This window comes from Leptopilina boulardi, unplaced genomic scaffold (genome assembly GCF_019393585.1).
Source record: "Leptopilina boulardi isolate dan_hultmark-lab unplaced genomic scaffold, ZJU_Lbou_2.1 LbouV2_408, whole genome shotgun sequence".
Lineage (NCBI taxonomy): Eukaryota > Metazoa > Arthropoda > Insecta > Hymenoptera > Figitidae > Leptopilina > Leptopilina boulardi.
The window spans coordinates 1,056,405-1,080,393 of NW_026137983.1; the positions used below are offsets into that span (position 1 = coordinate 1,056,405).

Here is a 23,989-nt window from a genome sequence, read left to right on the forward strand (position 1 = left end):
TTTAATGGGTATATAATCGAATGTTTAAGTACTTTTCAAAATATAGGAATCAGTGTAAACAGTTTATTAGTTGAATATAAGACGTTCATATGTTTATGTTGAATATATTTAAAGAAAAAAAAATGTATTTTTTTCTGTGTAAATAAAAATAATTTAAAAAAAAAAATTTTTATTCAAAAAAATTATAATTACGGAAAATTGGAAATAAGTTAGTATAGTAATGAAGTGAACAAATTGAAAGAGTTTAACAAGATTTTTTATGTATAAATAATGCAGTGTAAGTGGTGCAACTTCTTAAGAATTATGTCTATATAGAATAATTCATCGAAAGAAACAAAATTTAATCAATACTTTTCGCAATAATGTATGGCGAAAGCATAAATAAATTTAAAAAAAAATTACATATATTTCATATTGAATTTATTATTCAATGAAATTTCTATTCAACGAATTTAATGTAAATCTGTAATTTCTAAGAAGAATATCAAAAATGCAGGCTATATGGAATATCTTTATATTATTCGTCGTCTCATTAATTGCTTTTGCCGAAAATAATACAAAACATATAGAGATTTTACGATCAACATCTGAGGAAAAGAAAAACTTAATAAAAACTAATAAAACTGTATTAAAGAGAGATGATTTTCCAGAATTCTCATATACTTATGAATCATTAGTTCTACATTCTAAAAATGAAAAAATCATGTCATTACCTAAAGATTTTTTAAAATTTTTCCCCGATATTAAATTCCTTGATTTGGGGAATAATAAATTCGAAAGATTCGAAAACAAAACATTTGAAAATTTAAGTGAATTAAAATTTCTCAATATTTCCAATAATAAAATAGTTGAATTATCAAGTGACACATTCAACAATTTGATGTTGTTAAAATATCTCAATCTTGGCTATAATGAATTGACAACATTGCCACGGGAAATTTTCGCTAAAAATATTAATCTAAAAATAATCGGTATGTCAAGCAATCACTTTGAATCTCTACCAGAGGGTTTATTTGAAAATAATAAAAATCTGCAACTTGTGAGACTTCGAAAAGAATATAAACTGACAAATTTACCAAGCGGACTCTTTAGCAATTTAAAGAATCTTTCGACAGTGAACTTGAGTTATTCTAATTTAAAAAGTTTGCCTGCAAATCTGTTTAAGGGATCGAACAATTTGCGAGTTATAAAAATAGTTGAAAACGCTTTGCAAACATTGCCGGACAATATATTTGATGGTTTGGTAAATTTAGAGAACTTGGAATTAAGCGGCAACAAAATTGACAGTTTACCTGATAATATTTTCGAATCGTGTATAAATCTTCAGAAATTACTTCTTGGTAACAACAGTATCTTAACATTATCAAGGTATGTTCCATTGAGAACAAAATTTATTATTTAAACAAATCAATTAAAAAATCATAATTTTTTTTTTAAAGTTTAACACTTTCTGCAAAAAACATTTATAACATTTTTTTTTCTATTTTTAAAATGGGGGATCTGAACAATTTCCACGTATATACTGAGCGATTATTTTTTAGTGTTTGTTGTTAACAATTTTTATGAAACTTTTTTTTCTTGTAGTGTAAAGGCTTGTGAAGATAATTTTCAAAAATTCAAAAATTTTTTGAAAATATTCAAAATTGAAAATTCTTGTATTATATTTTTTAAATTGAGATAACTCTGGTAGTTTTTAATAATTTTCATAGTTTTTTTTTTAAATTTATTCAGAAAATGAAATACTTTTTTAAAAAAAAATTGTCATAAATTATGAAAAATATAAAAAAAAAACAGTTTTTTTGGGGTAATTTTTGTAAAACACTCTCCCTTCAATTTCTTTCTGCTGACAGCCTACACTATTTAGAATTATTTCCCGCAAGTTTTATAATGGAATATCCAAGTAACTTTAAAAAAAATTATTAAAACATTGAATTCTTTGAAAAATTTAAAATTTTTTAAAATTCATACGATTGATTGTTCAAAAACATGAAAAAAGTGTATAAAAAATTTGGCGATGAAAAATAATCAGAATTGTGGAAGAAGTTAAAGTTTTAAAGAATCACCAGTAAAATTTAAAACCATAATCAAAATTAACCTTGTTTAGAGGTAAACAATTTTTTTTTGACATTTTTTCAGAACCTGAAATCGCACATTTCACTATTGAAAAATAAAGTAAAGTAATTTTTAACTGAGGGGCTGATAGTAAAAATGGTTTAAAATAACATTGGGAGCAAAAGTGGGATAAGTGACTTGGGAGCAAAAACGGGTTAAAATGATTCGTGTAATTTATTGATAAATTCATTATATTATCGATTAAAAAATATTAATTATAATAAAATATGCATTTTTTCCTATTGTTAATAATTTTTAATCGATAATATAATGAATTTATCAATAAATTAAACGAATCATTTTAACCCGTTTTTGCTCCCAAGTCACTTATCCCACTTTTGCTCCCAATGTTATTTTAAACCATTTTTACTATCAGCCCCTCAACTATTTAAAAAGAGAAATATTGTGAATGAAGTTAAAATTTTCGAGAATTATATTGCCAAAAAAAAAATTAAACAACATTAATTTCGATGGATTAAAATTTCACTGATCCCTCTCTTTAAAAGGAAAAAGTTATGAATAGAAGAAAAAAAATTGTTAAAACTTATTAATGCAAATATTTTGAAAAATATTTGAAATTAAAAAAAATTTTAGAAAATATATCTATAACAACAATTGAAAAAATGCAGAACATTTTTTATCTGAATACCTAATTTATTATTTTTATTATTATTATTATTATTATTATTATTATTATTATTATTATTATTATTATTATAAATTAATAAATTAGTTTTATTCAGATAAATTTTCTGAATTATTTTTATTATATTTTAGAAAAATTTTAATATCTTACAACTATTTTTTTACAGGTTCACATTTAATGGACTCCAGTCTTTACGCTTTTTAAATATGAGTTATAATAAAATGATAAATATTTATGAAGCTGATTTCGCACCTCTTAAAAGTGTAACGCACATAAATCTCTCTCACAATAATATTGCTCATGTTGTAGAAACAAAAATCAAAAATAGTACCATTTCTGGATTTATCCCTTTCAGAAATTTAGAAGAATTAAATTTATCTTACAACAAAATATCATCATTTTCGATCAACTGGATTAAAATTCCTCAAATTCATTATTTAAATCTATCTAACAATATTCTTCCTTCATTATCGGTTTGTTTTATTTCTCCATATTTTCTATAATTATTTCACAATAATATATCTGTTCATTATCTCACTATTAAATGTTTTCTTTTTTATCTTTGCAGATAACTGATTTGGATTTAAGGCACAGTAATGATTTTATTCTCGATGTATCCTTCAACAAAATAAAGACAATTAACTTGAATTGTGAAAATTATTTCCACGAGGAAGTTCATAAAAATATTACGCTACTCCTGAATGACAATCCTCTTAAATGTGATGGAGCTTTATATAATTTTTTACGATTTTTAGACAATGCAATGAGAAACCCTGTGCGAGAGAAATTATTCTTAGAAATTGGACCAATGAAATGTTTAGTTTCTAAAGATTACGAGGGAATTCTATTATCTGACATTAATTTAAAAGAATACAAGAGTTATCCATCAAAAGAAGAAATTAAAAATTATGAAATGTGTCCAAAAGCGTGTGATTTACGAAGAAGACATTATGATCGAACGTTTATTATTGATTGTTCAAACAGGAATCTTACTGAAATTCCAGAAACATTGTGTTTCTTGAAAGAGAAGGGCTATACTAATGAATTAAATCTCAGTGGAAATTTTATAAAGAATATTTCCAATTTACCACAAATTGGTTATGATAATTTAACAAATGTCTTTCTATCAAATAATCAAATTTCAAACATTACCCTAGAAATGTTAAGTAGTCCTACACTGAGGGTAAGTTATAGTATTATTTCTAAATATTGCTCATATAGTTTAATTTTCACGAAACTTTTGGTAGGCAATTATTTTATAAATTACGCAAGAAATATTCTTTAAAAATCATTAATATTAGAATTTTCAAAATTCATAAGATCAAATTTTTATTTAATTGAATATTTTTAAATTAAATTAATATCCCGTGTGGAAAACGCCCCGTTCGTCCCATGCGTGATAGGGGCCCCCGGCAGGGTCCCAAGTGGAAAATTCATGAGGGCAAATCCATGCGGGTACCAGCAGGGCCCCCGCTATTTGCCCTCACGGTGCCCTGCTCAAAAATTTGTCTAAGTCCAAAAACAAAAATTTTTTTTTACCAAAAAATGTTTAGTTCAGAATGCATTCAATAACATTTTAAAGCAGTTGAAATAAACATTAGGTGACATTTAAAAAAAATCTAAGTACCAAGTTTTGGAAATCCACAAGGGCACCAGCAGGGTGCCCGGTCTTTACCCTCACGGTGCCCTGCTCAAAAATTTGTCTAAGTTAAAAAAAAATTTTTTTTTGTATAATAAATGTTTACTTCAGAATGCATTAAATAACATTTTAAAGCACTTGAAATAAACATTGGGTGACATTTTTTAAAAATCTATGTACAAAGTTATGGAAATACACGAAGGCTCCAGCAGGGCCCTTGCTATTTGCCCTCACGGTGCCCTGCTCAAAAATTTTTCTAAGTTCAAAATTCAAATATTTTTTTATCACCAAAAAATTAATGTTTATAATGATTCAGAACAACGAAAAACGCGTTTTTAATAAAAATATATTTATACTTTTTTGAAAATAACACTCACACTTATGGCAAAATAGATGAGGGCCATCGTAGGGGCCCGCATGGATCGCCCTCATGATCGATTAGCAAAATTTTCTAAGTCCAAAAATCAAATATTTTTTCATCAACAAAAAATGAATGTTTCCAATGATTCAAAACAACGAAAAACGCGTTTTTAATAAAAATATATTTACACTTTTTTGAAAATTCACCTGAGATGATTCATGATAATAATCATAAAGCATAATTATAATTAATTATATTTTATAAATTGCATTTGATTGGAAAATATAATTTAATATCTTAACTTTAACTAAATGATGTTAAGCACTTTTCTTTGTTAGGTATTTTTTAAGTTTAAATAGCATCAAAAAGTTAGCATTCGTTTTGAAGTAGCGTGCGTAGCGTAGTTGGTAAAGCGTTAGACTCATAGTCCGTAGGTCGTAGGTTCGATTCCCCCCATGCGTTAGATTTATTTATTTCTCAGGTTTGCGTTTAATCATTAATTCTATGTATGAATTAATTGAAAAATGAAAATATCCGTTAACAGTATGCATAAATTACATATTTTTTAATTTTTTAATTAATTAATTTATTATTACTTTTAATTATATCCGACAGTTAATTAATTAGAACGTTAATTAATAAATTCAATTTGAGTAAGAATTTAATTTAAAATTGAATAATTATTAAATAAATATGTTATTTATTCATAACTTAAGCTTATTTATTTTTAATTAATTTTTATAATATAAATTTATAAAATTTATAAATAAAATATAATAAATTTTCCATGAGGGTAACCATGAGGGAAAGCATGTCACGCCTTTGAGGGCTCCACGTGGATTGCCCCTATGGTTTCCATGCGGCACGAGGGCAATCCACGAGTGCCCCTCACGGGGCCTTTGCCAATTTTCCACACGGGATTTAACTAAATATTCACTGGAAATTTTTATTTAAGTGGAGGCATCACTTTCTTTTTGACTATTTTAAATTTTAATGATCGCATGATGTTCTATTTTTTTTGCAACACTAACCTCTAAAGTTAAATTTTACACACCGAAAAGTGTGTGTAAAGAAGCTCTTTTTTTAAAAAAAAAAACTAAAATTCACATTGAGCGTCCCAATTAAAATCTTTTCGATGTTCTTATATTTATAAGAACAAATTTAATTTAATTTAATGAATTTGTTATTTCATCGAAAAGATTTTAATTGCGACGCTCAATGTGTAGTAAGTTTGAATTTTAGAAAATTAATTTATAAGGTTGAACCAAATTTTTCAATAGCAGAATTTTTAATTTAACAGAATTTTTTTTAATACAATTTTTTTTAAAGCCTAATTTTTATTTAATTAAATTTTCGCTAAAACAAATTTTTATTTAGCCAAATTAGTATTAGTATAAATTAGTATCACTAGAGAAAATTTTACATTGGAATGTAACATTTTCTCTAGTGATACTAATTCTGTTACTTGCAAAATAATTTAATAAATATTCGTTTTTTAAAAAAATTCTCAGCAACCAGTGGTAATGAAAAGTTATATGATTGTTAATAATGAAATAAATGAAAAATTTGATATTCAAGAATTCTAGTCAATAATTCGATAACAGAGAATAGGCTTCGACGCGTAGTAGCGCGCCGCGCGCGGCATTGGTGACTGTTCCACAGCGCTTGCACGTCGCTCATCAAATTCGCGTAATTCACTCATTTTTTAAAGGTACTAAAATTTTTTTTTTCTAAATTAAATTTGAAAAAGTGTACGTTTATGTCGTTTTTGAAATTTTTTCCATTTAGTGGAAAGGCAACAAAATATTCAATTGTTAATAAATAATTAAAAAATTAATTTTTTTAAAAACGCATTTCAGGAATGTTTTTAATTCTGTTTCCTGCAGTAGATTATGAAAAAAATATTTTAAATTTGAAAAGTCAGTGTTAGGTGGCCCAGTTGGGAAATTTTCACCCATACCCAGGCGCGAAAAACCAATGCTGACGATGGATTGAGGCTTGATTGTAGATTGAACGCCCAGCGTGGGTAACCCAGACTGAAAGCAGCCTTTATACCACTGTCGATCAAAATTGGTTCAAGATTGGTTACCAATGCTCGTCTCATGCTGGATTCAAGACTAGTTGAATCCTCATGAGCAAAGCCTAGGAGTCCAGTCTAGATTCAATCTTGAATCAACTTTCGACTTAATATTCGCAGCTTAATTCAATATTAATTATTATCTTGTATAAAATACAATTGTATTGAGTAATTATTTATATACGTTCAATACAAATTAAATAACATATTTTTTACAATTTTTGTTAAATACAATTTAATATATTTTATAATTATTAATTAATATTATTTAAATTAATATATTGCTATTTATTTCAATAAAAGTATTCTTTGTTTTTTTATAAATAAATATTTCATAAATATTATATTTGTAAATACAATAAAAATCATAATAATTATATTCAACACATTTTTGAAAATAATTTCTTTTAATAAATTTTGTTTTTTTAAGATTATATTATGATAATTTATCATCTTTATTATGTATTATTATATATTATAATATACCTATAATATTGTAATAATTAAAGAATTATTATTTAATACATTATGAAGATAATAAATCTTTAATATAACGTAAAAAACATAATATTTACTATAATTGTATTTTCAAAAATACAAGTAATTGAAAATACAACAGTTGAAATATTTTCAATTTTATATTTTTATTGTATTTATAAATATATAAGTTATTAATTTAATAAAAATAAAAGCTTATACATTCATTACAAAGTTTTTTTATTCCATTAATAAAAAAAATTTTTAATATAATTTATTTAAATTAACAGCAATATATAAATTAAAATAATTTTATATTAATATTAAAAATAAATAAGTAATTTAACGATAAGAAGATTTCAAATTTAGCTTAAAGGCGCGCCAAAAACATCACCAGCATTAACAGAATGTCGCCAAGTAGCCAGCGTGGCCCCGTGGTTAGCGTAGTAGGTTTGCGAGCGTGAACGTTAGGTCGTGGGTTCGGTGCCCAATGCGAGCGAGATTTTTCAAATTAAATTAGGTATAATTTCGACAGGTGTTGTTAGTTAATCTTAAGTGATGAAACAAAAATAGTAAAAAACTTCGGATTAAATTAATTAAAGAATAGTACATTTTTTTGAAATTACTAATAATAATTAAAGGAAATAAGTTCTATTGACTCTTATAAGATTCCAATACATTTTATCTTCTTATTATTAATAAATTAAAATCATATTTTTAATGAATATTAATGTTGTTTTAATATTATCTATAAATATATAATAATACAAAATATTAATAGGACTATTATTATTAAGAATTATTGAACGCGAGAATAGTAAGTAACAGTGGGAGCAGTCTTGAGCGAGCCTGAATCAGCATTCGGCAAGATTGATTGAGTCTTGGTCACCAATGCTGAATCAAGGGTGGAGCTTCAGGTCGGAATCGGTGTTACATTCTAGCTTGGATGAGTCTTATTCCCGCTGACTGACCAAGGCTCAGTCACTATTGGCCAATGCTCAACGAGTCTTTAAAAGGCCTGAACCCAGCGTCCCTTCGCGCCTGGGTATATCGTTCTGTCAATTGCAACCGATTGAAAAAAAAAAATGAAAAATAGATTCACACGATTGGAAACAATTTTTGAATCAATTGAAAATACATAGATGTACCTCAATAATTGAGCACCTGGATATAATAAATCGCGCTTTCTTAAAACTTCAATATTTTCTAAAGTATTCAATGATTCGGCTTAAAATTTTCCAAAAAACTTCTTTATATAGTTATAAATAAATGTCTCACTGGAAGTTATCTCAACTGTAAACTTCCCTGCAGACTTTTTGTCGCCGAATGTAAGAAAACGTGTTTTCCGACAAGTCTCTAAATTATATTAAAAAATTAATAAACAATTAGTGATTTTTTAATTTTGCATTATATTGTCGTCTTCAATAGACCCAAGAGCGTGTGTATACCAATTTTTAATCAAATCCGTTAATAATTGTAAAAGATACGATGAGTTATATTTTAAAACTTAATGAAATTTGTGAATCAAGATTTCTTAGTTTTTTGGATTTATTATTTAAAATATTCGTTTTTCTAAAAAATGTTAAAGGAAAAAAAGATGCGCCTTTTTATTTCTTACAAGGTAGTACTTTTCAAAATTCAAAATTTTGAATTTTCTTACCCTTTTTGTAGCTTTGACTGGCTTGAGAGTGTACAGTCGAACGTAGCGCGATTTATTATATCCAGGTGCTCAATTGGAAACAATTCAAAACGATTAAGAAATGGTTGTATATACTCAATCGTTTTAAATCGTGTTCAATTGATTTTTTCTAGTAGAGGATTAATTAAATTTTATATTATAGCACATATTTAATTTTTCTGATAAATCATATTTTTGCAGCGTGTGAAGCTTGACAATAATTTACTATCATTAATATCACCTGAAATTATAAGGCACTTTAGTCTGTCAAAAATAACTGCAACTTTTGGTAACAATCCATGGATATGCTGCTGTGAAAATGATGATCTACGTGAAATGGCTCAATGTTCCAACTCCTTCATTCAAGATTCAGATGATATTATATGTGTAGATTCTAATTTACCAATGAAATTATACCAAGAAATGTGTGGAATAAATACAAATGTTATTCTCGCAATTAGTGTTAGTGTTGCACTAATGGGATTAATATTTGCCTCTTTAACAATTTTTTATTGTTTATATAAGAAAAAAATTAAAATTTGGCTGTACACGCATAATATTTGCCTGTGGTTTGTCACCGAAGTGGAATTGGACAAGGACAAACAGTATGATGCTTTTATCAGTTATTCACATAAGGACGAGGAATTTGTCATTAATGAACTTGTTACGAATCTTGAATTGAGACCAAGATCTTATAAGTTATGTATACATTTTCGTGATTGGCCCGCTGGTGAATGGATTCCCTCGCAAATTTCACGATCTATTAGGGAATCGAGCAGAACGATTTTTATTATCTCGACAAATTTCATAAATAGTGAATGGGCAAAAATGGAATTTAGAGCTGCTCATAAAAAAGCTCTTAGTGATGGAATGAGAATTATTATTATTGTTTTGTATGGTGATATTGGGCCTATTGATAAATTGGAACCAGATTTAAAATCGTATTTAAAAATGAACACTTACGTCAAATGGGGTGATCCTTGGTTTTGGGATAAACTTCGTTATGCACTACCTCACAAATGGAATGCAAAATTTGAAAATACTCGATTATAGACATGTTTTTTAGTTTGGGTCAGTCCACTGACTTTCGTCTAATAGTGGTTGCGACCAAATTTTAAAAAAAACTAGTTTTAATATATGTGAAATTCGATGATTCCCTGAGTTCATTAACCATAATATTATGGTAAAAATTTTATTCCCTTTAAAAATATTAAATATCAAAAGTAGGAGGTTCACAATGTGATTTTGTAACCTTAAATTTTTCAATTTTTTTAAAAACGCTATTATTAAAAAACTATTAAAAATTAGATGTTGGAACTCACCAAAAACATAAATCATTTTATTCTGCACAGAGGAACGAAAGAATTATTGCAAAAATTTATTATTTTTGGATGATATACGATTTTAAAAAAAATTTTATTTAAATATTCTCAAGATTTTTATTTACTTATAACTTTTTTGTCGGTGCTCCGAAAAAATTGAGGTTTTGCACAAAGATTTTTTATAATATTCTTTACCTTTTATTAAAATCTTACGAAGATGTTTTGCTTCGTTTTGGAGATATTAATTTTCAAAATTTTTTATTTGAAAAGGTTAATTAAAAGACTTGAAGTTAACTTACCAATTTCAAATCGCTACATTTTAATATATTTTTATAAAAAATGGAGCAGTTTGAATTTGGTTAGTTAACTTCAAGTCTTTTAATTAACCTTTTTAAATAAAAAATTTTGAAAATTAATATCTCCAAAACGAAGCAAAACACCTTCGTAAGATTTTAATAGAAGGTAAAGAATATTATAAAAAATCTTTGTGCAAAACCTCAATTTTTTCGGAGCACCGACAAAAAGGTTATAAGTAAATAAAAATCTTGGGAATAGTTAAATAAAATTTTTTTTTAAAATCGTATATCATCCAAAAATAATAAATTTTTGCAATAATTCTTTCGTTCCTCTGTGCAGAATAAAGTGATTTATGTTTTTGTTGAGTTCCAACATCTAATTTTTAATAGTTTTTTAATAATAGCGTTTTTAAAAAAATTGAAAAATTTAAGGTTACAAAATCACATTGAGAACCTCTTACTTTTGATATTTAATATTTTTAAAGGGAATAAAATTTTTACCATAATATTATGGTTAATGAACTTAGGGAATCATCGAGTTTCACGCATATATTAAAACTAGATTTTTTAAAAATTTGGTCGCAACTACTATTAGACGAAAGTCAATGGACTAACCCATAAGATAAAACACTTGATGATAATAGGGTAGTCGTTTAAAAAAAAAATTCAATTTAAGGAGAGGGACCGCTGAAATTTCAACCTTTCGAAGTTAAGGTTGTTTAATGTTGTAAAAATTTTTTCTGTTAATATTAAATATTTAAAACTGTAATATACTATGGGAAATTGAAAAACAATAAATTCATTAATAATGTTTTAAATAAAACTTGAAATTTTCAAAAACTAAAAATTTTAACTCTTGTCGCAATTTCTATTATTTTTCATTGATGATTTTTTTTATACACTTTTTTCATGATTTGTGAACAATCAATCATATTTTGAAAAAATTCATTTTTCTTCAAAAAAATAAAATTTCTGAAAAAAAATTGTAAAATTGTTAAAAATCGGCTTTTTTTCATTTTTTATAGTGAAATATAATTTCAGGTTCTAAAAAAAATTTTAAAAAAAGATTGTTACCCCTAAACCAAACCAATTATGTTTGGTTTAAATTTTATCAATTATTCCTTAAAAATTCAACTTCTTCTATACAATGTTTATTCTTTTTTATCGGCAATTTTTTTTGTAGGTTTTTTTTCATAATTTTGAACAATCAATCGTATGGATTTTTAAAAATTGTAATATTTTCAAATATCAAAAATTTCCAAAATGATCAAAAAAATATTTTTTTTTGAATTTTGAAAATTCACAATAATTTTAGATTCCAAATAATGCCATAAAAAATGGACACCCCTTAATTTCTATGAGATGAAATTTCACCGGTCCCTCCCCTTAATTGATTCTGTAAATTAATTTTTATTTATATCGTCAGAAATTTTTATCGAAACACAAGTATAATTGATATTCTAATTGTGTGAATATTTATTAAATTTTAAACATCGCCATCGAATAGGCGTTTTCTATGTGCAAAATTATTGTTTAGATATAAATATATCTAATCTCGTATATGAATCAAAAGAAAATGAATAATTATATATAATTTATTTAATATTATTACCAACTTTTTATTGTAATAAAAATACTTTTATTAATAATAAAACAATTATTATTTATTTACTTTGTCATAATCAAGACTCTTTTATTGGTGAAACATATTTTTACTAGTTATTCCAATTTTATACAAAAAATTGTCTTTTTTGTTTTTACGAAATTCAAAATTTGAATTGGTTTCTGTTAAATAAAATTAAAATAGCAAAAATAAAAATTGCTTTTTTTACAATATTTTTTAAAGAAATTATTGTTTTTGTGAAATATGAAATAGAGGTTTTTATTTTATAAATCTGAATTAAGAATTTATTTAAATTTTCATTCATACACAGTAAAAAGATGTAAATAATTATATTTTTACTGTTTTTCGCAAAAAAAAAAAAATAATAAATTTCCTTTTTCTAATATTTTTTTCACTTTTTTTGTAAATTGTATTTGTAAATTTGTAAACTCAAATTAAAAATCAGACTTATAAAATATACTATGCTGAAATTTGTAACGTTTATAATCAACGATTAAAAAATAAATGACCTATTCTTTAAAAAAAAACTTTTATCTTAAAAGCTGTTATTTATAATTTGTTTTATTAAAAATAAAAATATTTCTTTAGAAATTATTAATTATAAACGTTGTGAACTTCAACGTAGTCAAAAATTTTGTAACTGGATTCTATCTAAGGTAAAGAAATACACAATTTGTGCAGTTTATTCAATAATATATATATTCACCATGTTGCTATCAAAAAAGTCTTATGATACATAGGATCAATGCAAGACTGAAAGTATACAGTCAACAGATTTTGCACTTGATATTTTGGTTCAACTCTAGTGTAAGCACAATTGCAATTTGATGTAAAAAATATAAGTATATCACAATAAAGGGACGCGATTTGAAAGAAATTATTATTTTGCATTTCTATTTTTAAAATATGGCAGAAATGTTGAAACTGTGTAATTTTTAAAAAATTGTCACAACATTGTCATTCAATTTCCTGCCGGTTTCCATGTTATCGTTACCAATTATATATTTATTTTCCGTTTTATTTTTTTATTATTTTTTATCTACTTATAAGACATAAAAGGAACATAATTTTTAAAATTAATAATTCACTTATATCATTTAAAACGTTTGTCGCTTTGTGCGAAAGACGTACAAATTTACGTTTTGGTTTCAGTCTGAAGAAAATATATAATTATAATATTATATTAAGACAATATATTTGAAACAACTGACCCTGCTGGAAACACCCAGGCGGAATTTTTTTTTTTTTTTTTTAAATTAGAAATTGTCTATAAATTAATAACTAATATTATAAAATAATATTCATATTATCTATAAATATACAATATCTACAAACATCTATAATATAATGTTAGACTAATTTCAAAATAATATAATAATTGAAGAATTTTGCGATTCGTAAAATAGTTTTTTTTTTTTTTTTTTTAAGAAACAATACTTTTATTTTCAGTAAATAATTATATTATAATTTCGTGAAAAACAATAGTTTCGTCAAGGAAGCTCATTCCATGAGTCGAAAAATTTAATAAATATACAAAATTTGTGAATACTATAACTACTGTTTTTGTACAATTATATATATATATACATTTTGTTCTCTTTAACAATTCGTAGATTATCGCTTCGATTATGTGGAAACGTTTAAAGTTGTTTTCAACAGGAGAAAATAAGGCTATTTTTTTTTTTTTTTTGTTTGTTAATAAAGGCTAATCAGTCGAGTACTATTGTACCTTTGTTGCGATCATCTCTGATTTTATTTTACAGATAAACGCATATAAAGTCTATAATATTGGGCACTGTTCGACCAACAATGTTTTTTTTTTTCACTCATCTCAGGCCTTATAGCAGTGTGATAATTGACGATATTATAACAGAGAACGTGGTTTTTATTGACTAGAGGCACGGATTGCATCCTTTTGTCTTCATGGTCACGTGGCTTTTTTATTCGAATATATAATATAAATTATCAATCTCTCGTCCCGCAAGAGTCGTTTCATTTTCTTGATCGAGCAATGCGTATACTCTATATACGCACACTGACACTTGATTATTATTTTTGTTTTTAAAGACACAACTCAACCACTCGTGTTGTCAATTTTACATGATTAGCACGTTAGCCTTGTACTTGGTTGTTTGTCCAATTATTTTCTTCCTCATCAATAATTACGCTGTTTGGCAGGATAAGATATACCCTGTCCAAGGGTTCTCACCTAAAAAAATTCAAATTATTATTATTATTATTATTATTATTACACGTACGCTAGAGTATTGTTAATTTTTTTCAATTGTTAAGGAAATTATATAATCAATTTTTATTTCTAAATTATATTTTTGTAAGAAATAGCTTTGTCGATATTCCGTGTCGTGGTAGTCGTGGGACCGATTCCCCTTCCAGACTTTATGTGTTCTCAGCGCGCGAGCGGAACGGTTCGTAACCTAGCAGTCTTCTTGTGTATTCAGAGATAAAGAGGCGTATATTGAATAAATAAACGTTCAGAGTTTGATAAAAAACAAGTGTACATATTTAATTACATTAAACCAGTTTGTCCTACATGGTAGCAGTAGTCCGTGGTTACGATTCATGTAATATAAAAAGTGATTTAGTTCAATAAAATTAAGAAAGAAAAAGTGTATGCTGAATCGAACAACCGAGGATACCAATTTTTCAAGAAGTGTGCCTTTATACTGAGGTTCTCGTGTATGCATTTAGGAGAGTGCTTCACGTGGATACTTGAAAAGTAAGTTATCAAAATTTTCTTATAAAATGTGATTTTCCCGATAGTGTAAAATTCAGACGTATAAACAAAACGGGAAATCGCAAGGACAAAAGACGCCATGTGAAACATGTCGGTGCGTGCACGGCATGGCTGAAATGTTTTTCGATCCGACAGTGCTATGTAAAAAGACAGATCAAATGTCTGTTTAATTAAAATCTATTTAAATTCGTGAACTTTTCTCAGAGTTACAAAATAAAAGTAAAAATTTATATTGTGTTTTGGAAATTTGTTTGCTTTATTTGGAAATTCATGAAAGTGTTGGTAATGGCGGATTTCATGCCCAACTCAAGCACCTTGTGTTCGGGGGAGCGGAAGTCTAAAGCGCTTGCGTGTTAATTCCTTGAATCGACACGTGGTGCAGTACTTGATTGACGATTTTCGTTCAAACAAGTTGGCGCGAATTTTCCAAATTTTTAAGTAAATATTACGAGCAATTAAATAATATAAAACACAAATAAATAAAAATAATAGTATTTCAGATTAAAAATCGAGTTGTCACAATTAACTAAATTATGTAAATTCAGAGAATATAATTATATAGAATTGAAGAATGTTTTTATTAAACAAAATAAAAATAAAAGTTTCTCAATCAAACTAAATGTAAACATTTGCTCTCTGATGAATTAAATTCTATAATTTATAATTTAAAAAAAATATAGAGTAAATATAATTTACTTTAAATATAAAGAACAAGTGCAAAGTATTCTCTTAGTTTGGTGTCAAATTCTGACCTGCCTTGTGGGCGGATTCTGATCACTGGCTATTTGAGTATTTTCTAAAATTTCAAAAGTTTCAAATATAACTAATAATAGAATAAATTTTTTTTAGACATGTTTACAAAGTTCTGGGGTCAATGATTGGATGAAAACTTGTGTTCAGTAAATAATCTAATTATTGACTAGAGAAATTGGTAGTATCATATCCGTGACCCATGCATGTGCTTGCGCAACCCAAAACCGATTGACTTTCGTGGTAACACTCGGAGTCAAATATCGGCGAGTGGTGTACATGTATGTTTTGTGCGGTGCGAAAACCCGATTTTTCGTTTCGAATTAAAGCAATTGCCGTGCAATTGTTTTGGTTCAGAAGCATGAAACATTTCTCTGTTTAGTATAATTTAAGAAGTACCTGGTATTGTTTAGAGAAAGAAAATTCAAACGAGAAAATTTCGAGGAAATTAAAATTTTGAAATAAAATTTAATTTACTTTTAAAAGTTCAAAATAAATTTCAGAGTTAATTTTAAAATAATTTCAGAGAAATAATAATAAAATTTTTATTAAATCCAAACCATACTAATAGAGAGTGTTTCTTTAATCCTGGAACAGATGACAAATGTAAATACATGGGATTCAGAGGATCTAGATGATGAAGATGAAAGTGAGGCGTATGCTGAGTATTTAAGGACCAGATGTCAAATAAACGAGTCTGATCCTGAAGAGAACTTTCAATGTAAGAATAAATATTTTCATTTGTCTATGTTTGATTGAAAATTCAGAGTGCTGTGAGTAAATGTAAGATGAAAATTACAATTTTTAAGAGAATTCAGAGAAATTTTTTAATATTGCAAAGTGAATGGTCAGATCTGACAAGTTTTATAAAATCCAGGTAATAAGAGTATATTATTATTCACAGCAAGTGTCGTACAACAAAGAGGTTCGAATAATACAACTCGAAACACAATGCAAAATTCAGAGATGGATAAAGAGGTCAACGGTTCACAGGACAAAATTTTGTCTCCATCAGATTTAAACTTACCGAGCACTTCGCAACAGACTGTTGCTGTATCGAGAACTGAAGAAAATTCAGAGGAATTAAAAAATGTCATTTCAAAAGCTCAAGCTTTGGCCAAGAAGATGGCATCCAACGTGCCAACAGATCAAATCACTCGAAGTTTGTTAAAAGGAGCTTTAGACAAACTAGTTTTGGCACAAAATAACATTCTCGAATCGGAAAAATCGAAATTAAAATCGATGCAAGAAACAGATCAACGAATTAATAATAATCAAATCACGCAAGAAGTTCAAAGCACCAGCAGTAACACAAATTTGAGACAAAACAGCCAAGTCATGCTTGGAAATCAGAGTTTAACGAGTAACATTAATATGAGACCAAAAATTCAGAGAAGTTACAAATTAACTGCGAAATCGAGCTTTGAAGTTTGGTTAGATTGCCTTAAAACGGAATTGACTAGCTGGATGTTGCTTTATCTGGTTGATTCAAAAATACCTGAACCAACTGGAATTTCGGAAACCGAAACAATATTGAGAAAAAATTCCGTCAAGGACATCATTATTAGTCACATTGATGAAGAATATCATAAGAAGATTTTGGGTATGACAGAGCCAATGGAAATTCTTCAGAAGTTAAGAGAAAGCAGAAAAGGTGAAGTTATTTCTACGCCAACTTCAATTAGAACCAAGCTCTACAATCTTCGAATGAACAAAGGAGAGAAAGTTCACAAGTTTTGTGAACGTTTCGATCAAATTGTCCGAGAACATGAACTAAGTGATGATCCTCAAAAATTGACCGATCAAGAAAAGCGTTCCACATTTTATCAAGCAATCATCGGAGTCATGCCCGAAATACGACGTACTGATTCAGCCGTCATAACAACCACAGGCAAAGAAATGAGCATGGAAGCTTTGAGAAAAGCTATGATTCGCATTCAAGAAGATAACGATGCCGATATAAGAGATTCAGATGTTCGGGAACCAACAGCGTCCAGAGTAAACTCATTCAAAGCCAAGCCCAATAAATCCAAGTGTTATAGATGCAACAGATCGGGACATTGGCAACAAGAATGTCCATTGTTAGTTCCAAATCGTTGGTTCTGTTACATCTGTAACTGTGAAACTGATCATAAAGGTGAAGATTGCCCGAACAAATTTCAACGTCCATCTCAAGGACATAACAAGAGACCTTTCAACAAAACTTTTGATTCATCTGGTCCTCCTTCCAAAAGAAATAAGTTTACTTCAAGTCAACACGCCCACAGCAAAGGTATAGCCAGCTTCAAAGGCGATCGAGGTCGCGGAAGAAGCCACACCAGAGGCAGAGGATTTCATCGAGGTTTGAGAAACGGCTCAAATGTAAGAAGAGCAGAGTATAACGTTGAAGATGAAAATTCAGCTTTAGATGGTGATGGGTATGATGACAATCATGAGTGTGACCAAAATCAAGGTAAGAGTGACAATTTTTATAATAATTCTAAAACTGAAAATCACGTAGAGTTTATTGCAGATTCAGGAGCAACTGAACACATTGTAAATAAAAGTTTTATATTAAGTGATTTTAAAATTTCTAATAAGGGTGTTATTAAAAGCGCAAACAAAAATGATTTTGCTGACATAGTAATTGATGGTAGAGGTAATCTGTTGATTAAAAATAATTCAAACGTCAACATTATCAAGTTAACGAATGTAATTGCAGCTAAAGACATTTCAGAAAATTTATTGTCATTGCGTAAATTAGTTGATGCAGGACTTAGTATACATTTGGATGATAAAATTTTCAGAGTTTATAACAAAGAAAATAATAAAACAATATTTGAAGGAATATACGAAAAACCTAATTGGATAGTAAGATTTCAAGTTAAAAAGTCACATAATGAAATTCAGAGTAATGAGTATGAGTACGATGATTATAGTTGTATTGCGTGTATGGCAACAAACAATGAGTTTTCAGAACAATCACAGACTAGTGTTGAAAATAAGCAACCCTCAGTTTCGAAGGGAGCTGATTCAGAGTTTACCGAAGAGTCTGTGATTGGGAGGGAGAATTTAGAAGAACCCATTGTGTCAAGTACTCAAACTTTAAATTCAGAGTTTATATTTGGTGAATGCGATTCCAATCTGACATTCCTTAAAACAATCAAAATAGACGATTTAAATAGTATTGAGAGTGTACAAGAGTTAATAACTAAAAATCCAACGGAAGTCTCAAAATCAGATTCAAAATTAAGTGAAGCGATGTTATGGCATATCAGATTGGGTCATGCATCTCTAAACTATTTAAGAAAGTTACAAAAGCACGAGAAAGTTTTACAAAATGTAAACTTTGATGAGACAATTAGAGATTGTGAAGTTTGTATATTGTCTAAAATGGAAAAACTTCCATTCAAACAAAATAGAAGTCGAGCAGAGAGACCGTTACAAATGATTCATTCAGATTTAATGGGACCAATCAAACCCACTTCATGGCCTGGTCAAAAGAGGTTTATTGCGACATTCGTAGACGATTATTCTCGTTATGCCAGAATATACTGTCTAAAATCAAAAGATGAAACAGGTCAAGCTCTTGAGAATTATTTGGTATCAGCTCGAAATCTTCTAGGTACAGATGCGAAAGTGTGCTATATTCGATCCGATAGAGGTACAGAATATACTGGTGGAAAATTTGCAGAGGTAATGAAAAAGGAAAATATTGAATCAGACTGTGGACCACCGTATACTCCACAACTCAATGGAACTGCAGAAAGATTCAATAAAACTATTCAGAGGACAATCAGAGCTCTTATGTGTGACTCTGGTTTACCTGCAAGCATGTGGGAATTAGCGGCAGAAACAGCTGTACATACATATAACATTACTCCACATAAATCGATTAATTACGATGTTCCAATATTAAAATTTTCCCCGAATGCTACATGTCATTTAGAACAAATTAAGAGATTTGGGTGCATTGCCTACATTAAGCTCCCTAAAACTGAAACTAAGTTTAGTAATGTTTCATTAAAAACTGTTCTAGTCGGACATACAGGCACTGGCTCTATTTTGTGGCATCCAGACTCAAGAAAATTCTTTGAGTCAAGAAATGTGAGATTTCTAGAAAAATTAGTTTACAAAGATGTATACAAAAAGAGTCAAAATGAGATCAACATGGAAGTAAAAGAAACCGAACACACGCCTGATCTACAAATCGAATTTCTAATGAATGAACCAACTAAAGAGCAAGAAAATTTGACTGAAGAAATTCAAATGCCCAATTCAGAGAATTTAGAGTTGAATAAAGTTGAACCTAAAAAAAGAGGTAGACCAAAGAAAACAGATTTGAAAAAGGATAAACAAAATTCAGAGCAAAATAAAGAACAATCAATTGAGCAAGCTTATAAAAATGTTGGTCCAGTTACGAGAAGTAAAACTAAAAAAATTGAAGATATTAGTTTTGCTCGATATTCAAAGTTTTCAGAGGCTGATACAATGAATGAAGATGAGTTAGGACATATTCTCTTAGCATCAATTCAAAGAGATCCCATTACATTCACAGAGGCGATAAATTCCGAGGATAAAGTATTTTGGCAACAAGCTATAAATGAAGAATTGAACTCAATGAAAGAGAATGATGTATGGGAAATAGTTGACAGACCTAAACAGAAACCAAATGGTGAGAAGCCTAATGTTATTGATTCCAAGTGGATTTTTAAGAAAAAGGTTGACGCTGATGGCAAAACTAAATATAAAGCTCGACTAGTAATCAGAGGATTTAAAGACAAAAATATTTATGATTTGAAAGAAACATATGCTCCTGTGTCAAGGCTGTCACTTATAAGAGCAACTATTTCTACAATAAATAAAGAGAATTTGGAAATGTGTCAAATGGATGTCAAGACAGCGTTCTTGAATGGAGAAATCGAAGATGAAGTGTTCATAGAAATACCTGAAGGAATTGAAAACGAAGAGAATGTAAAAATAATTAAAGTTTGTAAACTTAAAAGATCTATTTACGGTTTAAAAATCAGCGCAAAGAACTGGAGCAAGAAATTTTCAGAGGAATTACGTAAACTGGGTCTTGAAAATGATCTGCATGATCCATGTTTATTTACTTGGAGGAAAAATGGAAAAGTAGCATTCATCATTTTATATGTTGATGATATGTTAATTGCAAGCAATGATCCAAAGAAACTGCAACAAATTAAAGATTATCTTTGCAGAGTTTTTAAAATGAAAGATTTGGGAGAACCCAAAGATTTTTTAGGAATGACAATTCAGAGGAACAAAGAGGAAAGAAACATCATATTACATCAAGCTGCTTATACTGAGAAAATCTTACAAAAATTCAATATGGGAGAATGCAAGCCACAGAAAACCCCAATGATAACTCGGCAAGTAAAGAACAGAAATAACAAACTGAAAAATGCATCTGAAAATTCAGAAATAGTCGAAGAAATGAAAAAGGTACCTTACAGAGAAGCAATTGGAAGTCTAATGTATCTGGCTAATGCCACACGGCCAGATATTGCTTTTGCTGTTAATTATCTAGCGAGAAAACAAGTTGAACCTACCGAAGATGATTGGAACGATGTGAAAAGAGTATTTAGATATTTAAGAGGCACCACGAATCTAGGTATAAAATTTACATCTGATTCAGAAAAGTTAGAGGCACTCACTGATTCAAGCTTCAGAGATTGTGAGAATTCATCTTCTACTGGTGGATATGTCATAAAATTGTTTGGTGATGTAATTGCTTGGCGAAGTCACAAACAATCTAATATTTCATTGTCAACATGCCATGCAGAATACTTAGCCATGAGCGATGCATGTCAAGAATTGATATCGCTAGATAAATCAATTAGATATATACTAGGAAGAACTATGTTTCCGGTAACCATCTGGTGCGACAATAGGTCCGCAAGAGATTGTACCGAAATGGATGGGAGTCACAAACTCAAGACATTTGATCAGAGTTTGGAAATGATTCAAAGGGATTTGGTATTCAGAGAAGAAACGGGAACTAGAAAACCAATGGCAGAATCTCATGGTGACTTTATAAAGCAATGTGTAGATGAGAAAAAGGTTAAAGTCCTATGGGTACCTACTAAAGAAAATCTTGCCGATATAATGACGAAACCGTTAGCAGAAAAAGAATTTACTTATCTGAGAGATAAAATTATTAATACAAATTCAAATTGTATGAGTTAAAAATATTTCAGACGTTTATTTAAATTTACATGTTTAACAAACTAACATTATGATTTTGTTTTTAGAATAGCGATAAACGGATTTTTAATAACGGAAAGGAGTTCAATCCAGGAGTCCAATAAAATCATTAAAATCTAAAATGGATTCCTCATTCTATTGGATCTACATTTCATAATATAAATATAATTATTTCTTAAGTGTTTCTTCGAATTAATATTGTTCTATTGTATTTCAGTTTTTATACGTTGATATAATTATTAAGATTAAAATTTGAAAATTTTGATAATCGACAAAGGGAGGGAGTGTAAGAAATAGCTTTGTCGATATTCCGTGTCGTGGTAGTCGTGGGACCGATTCCCCTTCCAGACTTTATGTGTTCTCAGCGCGCGAGCGGAACGGTTCGTAACCTAGCAGTCTTCTTGTGTATTCAGAGATAAAGAGGCGTATATTGAATAAATAAACGTTCAGAGTTTGATAAAAAACAAGTGTACATATTTAATTACATTAAACCAGTTTGTCCTACAATTTTGAATATATTTACAATTTAATTAAGATTATTAATTTTCAATTAATTGAAATTGGGACATTCTCTCTCAATTATACTTTGAATAAATTACAATGCAATGTTATTTTGAACATAATTAATGAAATAAATTATAAATTTCAAAATATTTGTATTATTTTTTTCAAATTAAAAACATATTTTTAATTGTATATGTAAAAAATAATTTCACAAAATTCTTGTCCACATTCCTCTCAATTTTTGATTTTAAAGAAACTTTTTTCTCAAAAATAAACTAAAGAATATTATAAATTGAATACAAGATTTAAAATATATTTATTATTTTTCCTTACAATTAAAAACAAAACATTACATTAACATTTTTTTTTTAAATTTTCAACAAATATTTAAAGAACATTTTTAAATTAATTTACATCTATTAATTTATTCACAATACAAGCTTCACAGCATAAAATTTGTTATAAAAAAAAGGGGGGAAAATAGAGTAAAATCTAAATGTATATTTTCCTTAACCAAACTGTTTTAAAGTTGTTTTAAATTACACTACCGGTGCAAAATTTTAAGACCACCCAGTTTCTTGATGAATAAAAAACATCTTAAAACGTAGAAAGTATAGAAGCAAAAAATTTTTTTTTCAAATTTATTAAAAGATGATAAATTTATAGAGAAAAGTGACATTTAAAGGAGAGATTTTTCCAGAATAAAAAATTTGAATTGCATACATCTAATAAATAAATGCTTTTTATTTTTTTAAACTTATTTGAAAATTAATTTTCCACAGAATGAAAATTACTTCGAAACTAAATTTTTTCTGGAAAAATGCAAGTAATTTTTTATTTTATTAAACCGAAAACCGTCTTGTAAAATATAGGTACAAAACTCGATTTTATTCATATTTTTCAAAGAAACTGAAATTTTTTAATTAAAATTAAATATATTTCTTTAAATTAAATTTTTAAAAAAATTTCAATTTTCCTAATTCAGGTCTCAGATTGACTTTAGAAAGAGAAAGAAGTTGATTTTCATTACAAGAAAAAAGTCACATTTTATAAAAATAAGTCGAAATAATTGCATTCATTGAAAAAAATTGATAAAAGACGAAAAAGTCGTGCAATCCCAGGCTTATAATTTTTTTATTCAAATTTGGATTTTTATTAAAATATCCCATTATTCGAGTTTCAACATAAAACAAGCGAAATGAGTATATATGAAATGAGTGAAAAAAAGAGGAAATATTCATAAAAAAAGGGGGAGAAACGGGAATTTTGTAAAATAGAGAAAAAATAAGGGAAACACTGTGAAGCCTGCACAATACAAATCAATTGTCTAAAAATTAATCGTAAAAAAAAAAAATTTAACCGTATAGCAATTAAAATTTTTTTAATTGAATTATTTAAAAAATTCAATTCTATTAAAATTTTAATTGATTCAAAATGTTCAATTCTTTTAAAATTAATTATCTATTATACACTTAATTTACTTTAGGTAAAAGTTAATTATTTTTTGTAAAAATTTTATTAAATTCAATTAATTTGTGAAA

The 23,989-nt window shown here is 27.7% G+C and overlaps 3 protein-coding genes across 3 annotated transcripts in view; 1 reads left to right on the forward strand and 2 right to left on the reverse strand.

The window, feature by feature from the left end:
- The window catches only part of LOC127289356 (28S ribosomal protein S31, mitochondrial), a 271,935-nt gene that overhangs the window by 50,913 nt on the left and 197,033 nt on the right, over positions 1–23,989 (reverse strand). The gene's annotated exons all lie outside the window — the stretch shown is intronic.
- Positions 258–10,204, forward strand: LOC127289346 (protein toll-like). Its single transcript, XM_051317223.1, has 4 exons — positions 258–1,368; positions 2,925–3,231; positions 3,327–3,941; positions 9,192–10,204. The coding sequence occupies exons 1-4, from the start codon at positions 491–493 to the stop codon at positions 10,041–10,043; spliced, it is 2,652 nt and encodes an 883-aa protein (XP_051173180.1). The 5' UTR covers positions 258–490; the 3' UTR covers positions 10,044–10,204.
- The window catches only part of LOC127289365 (uncharacterized), a 47,357-nt gene continuing 36,272 nt past the window's right edge, over positions 12,905–23,989 (reverse strand). Inside the window, exon 4 of the mRNA XM_051317259.1 lies at positions 12,905–14,441. Within this exon, the coding sequence (XP_051173216.1) occupies positions 14,438–14,441 (4 nt within the window). The 3' untranslated portion in view covers positions 12,905–14,437. The remainder of the gene's footprint in view (positions 14,442–23,989) is intronic.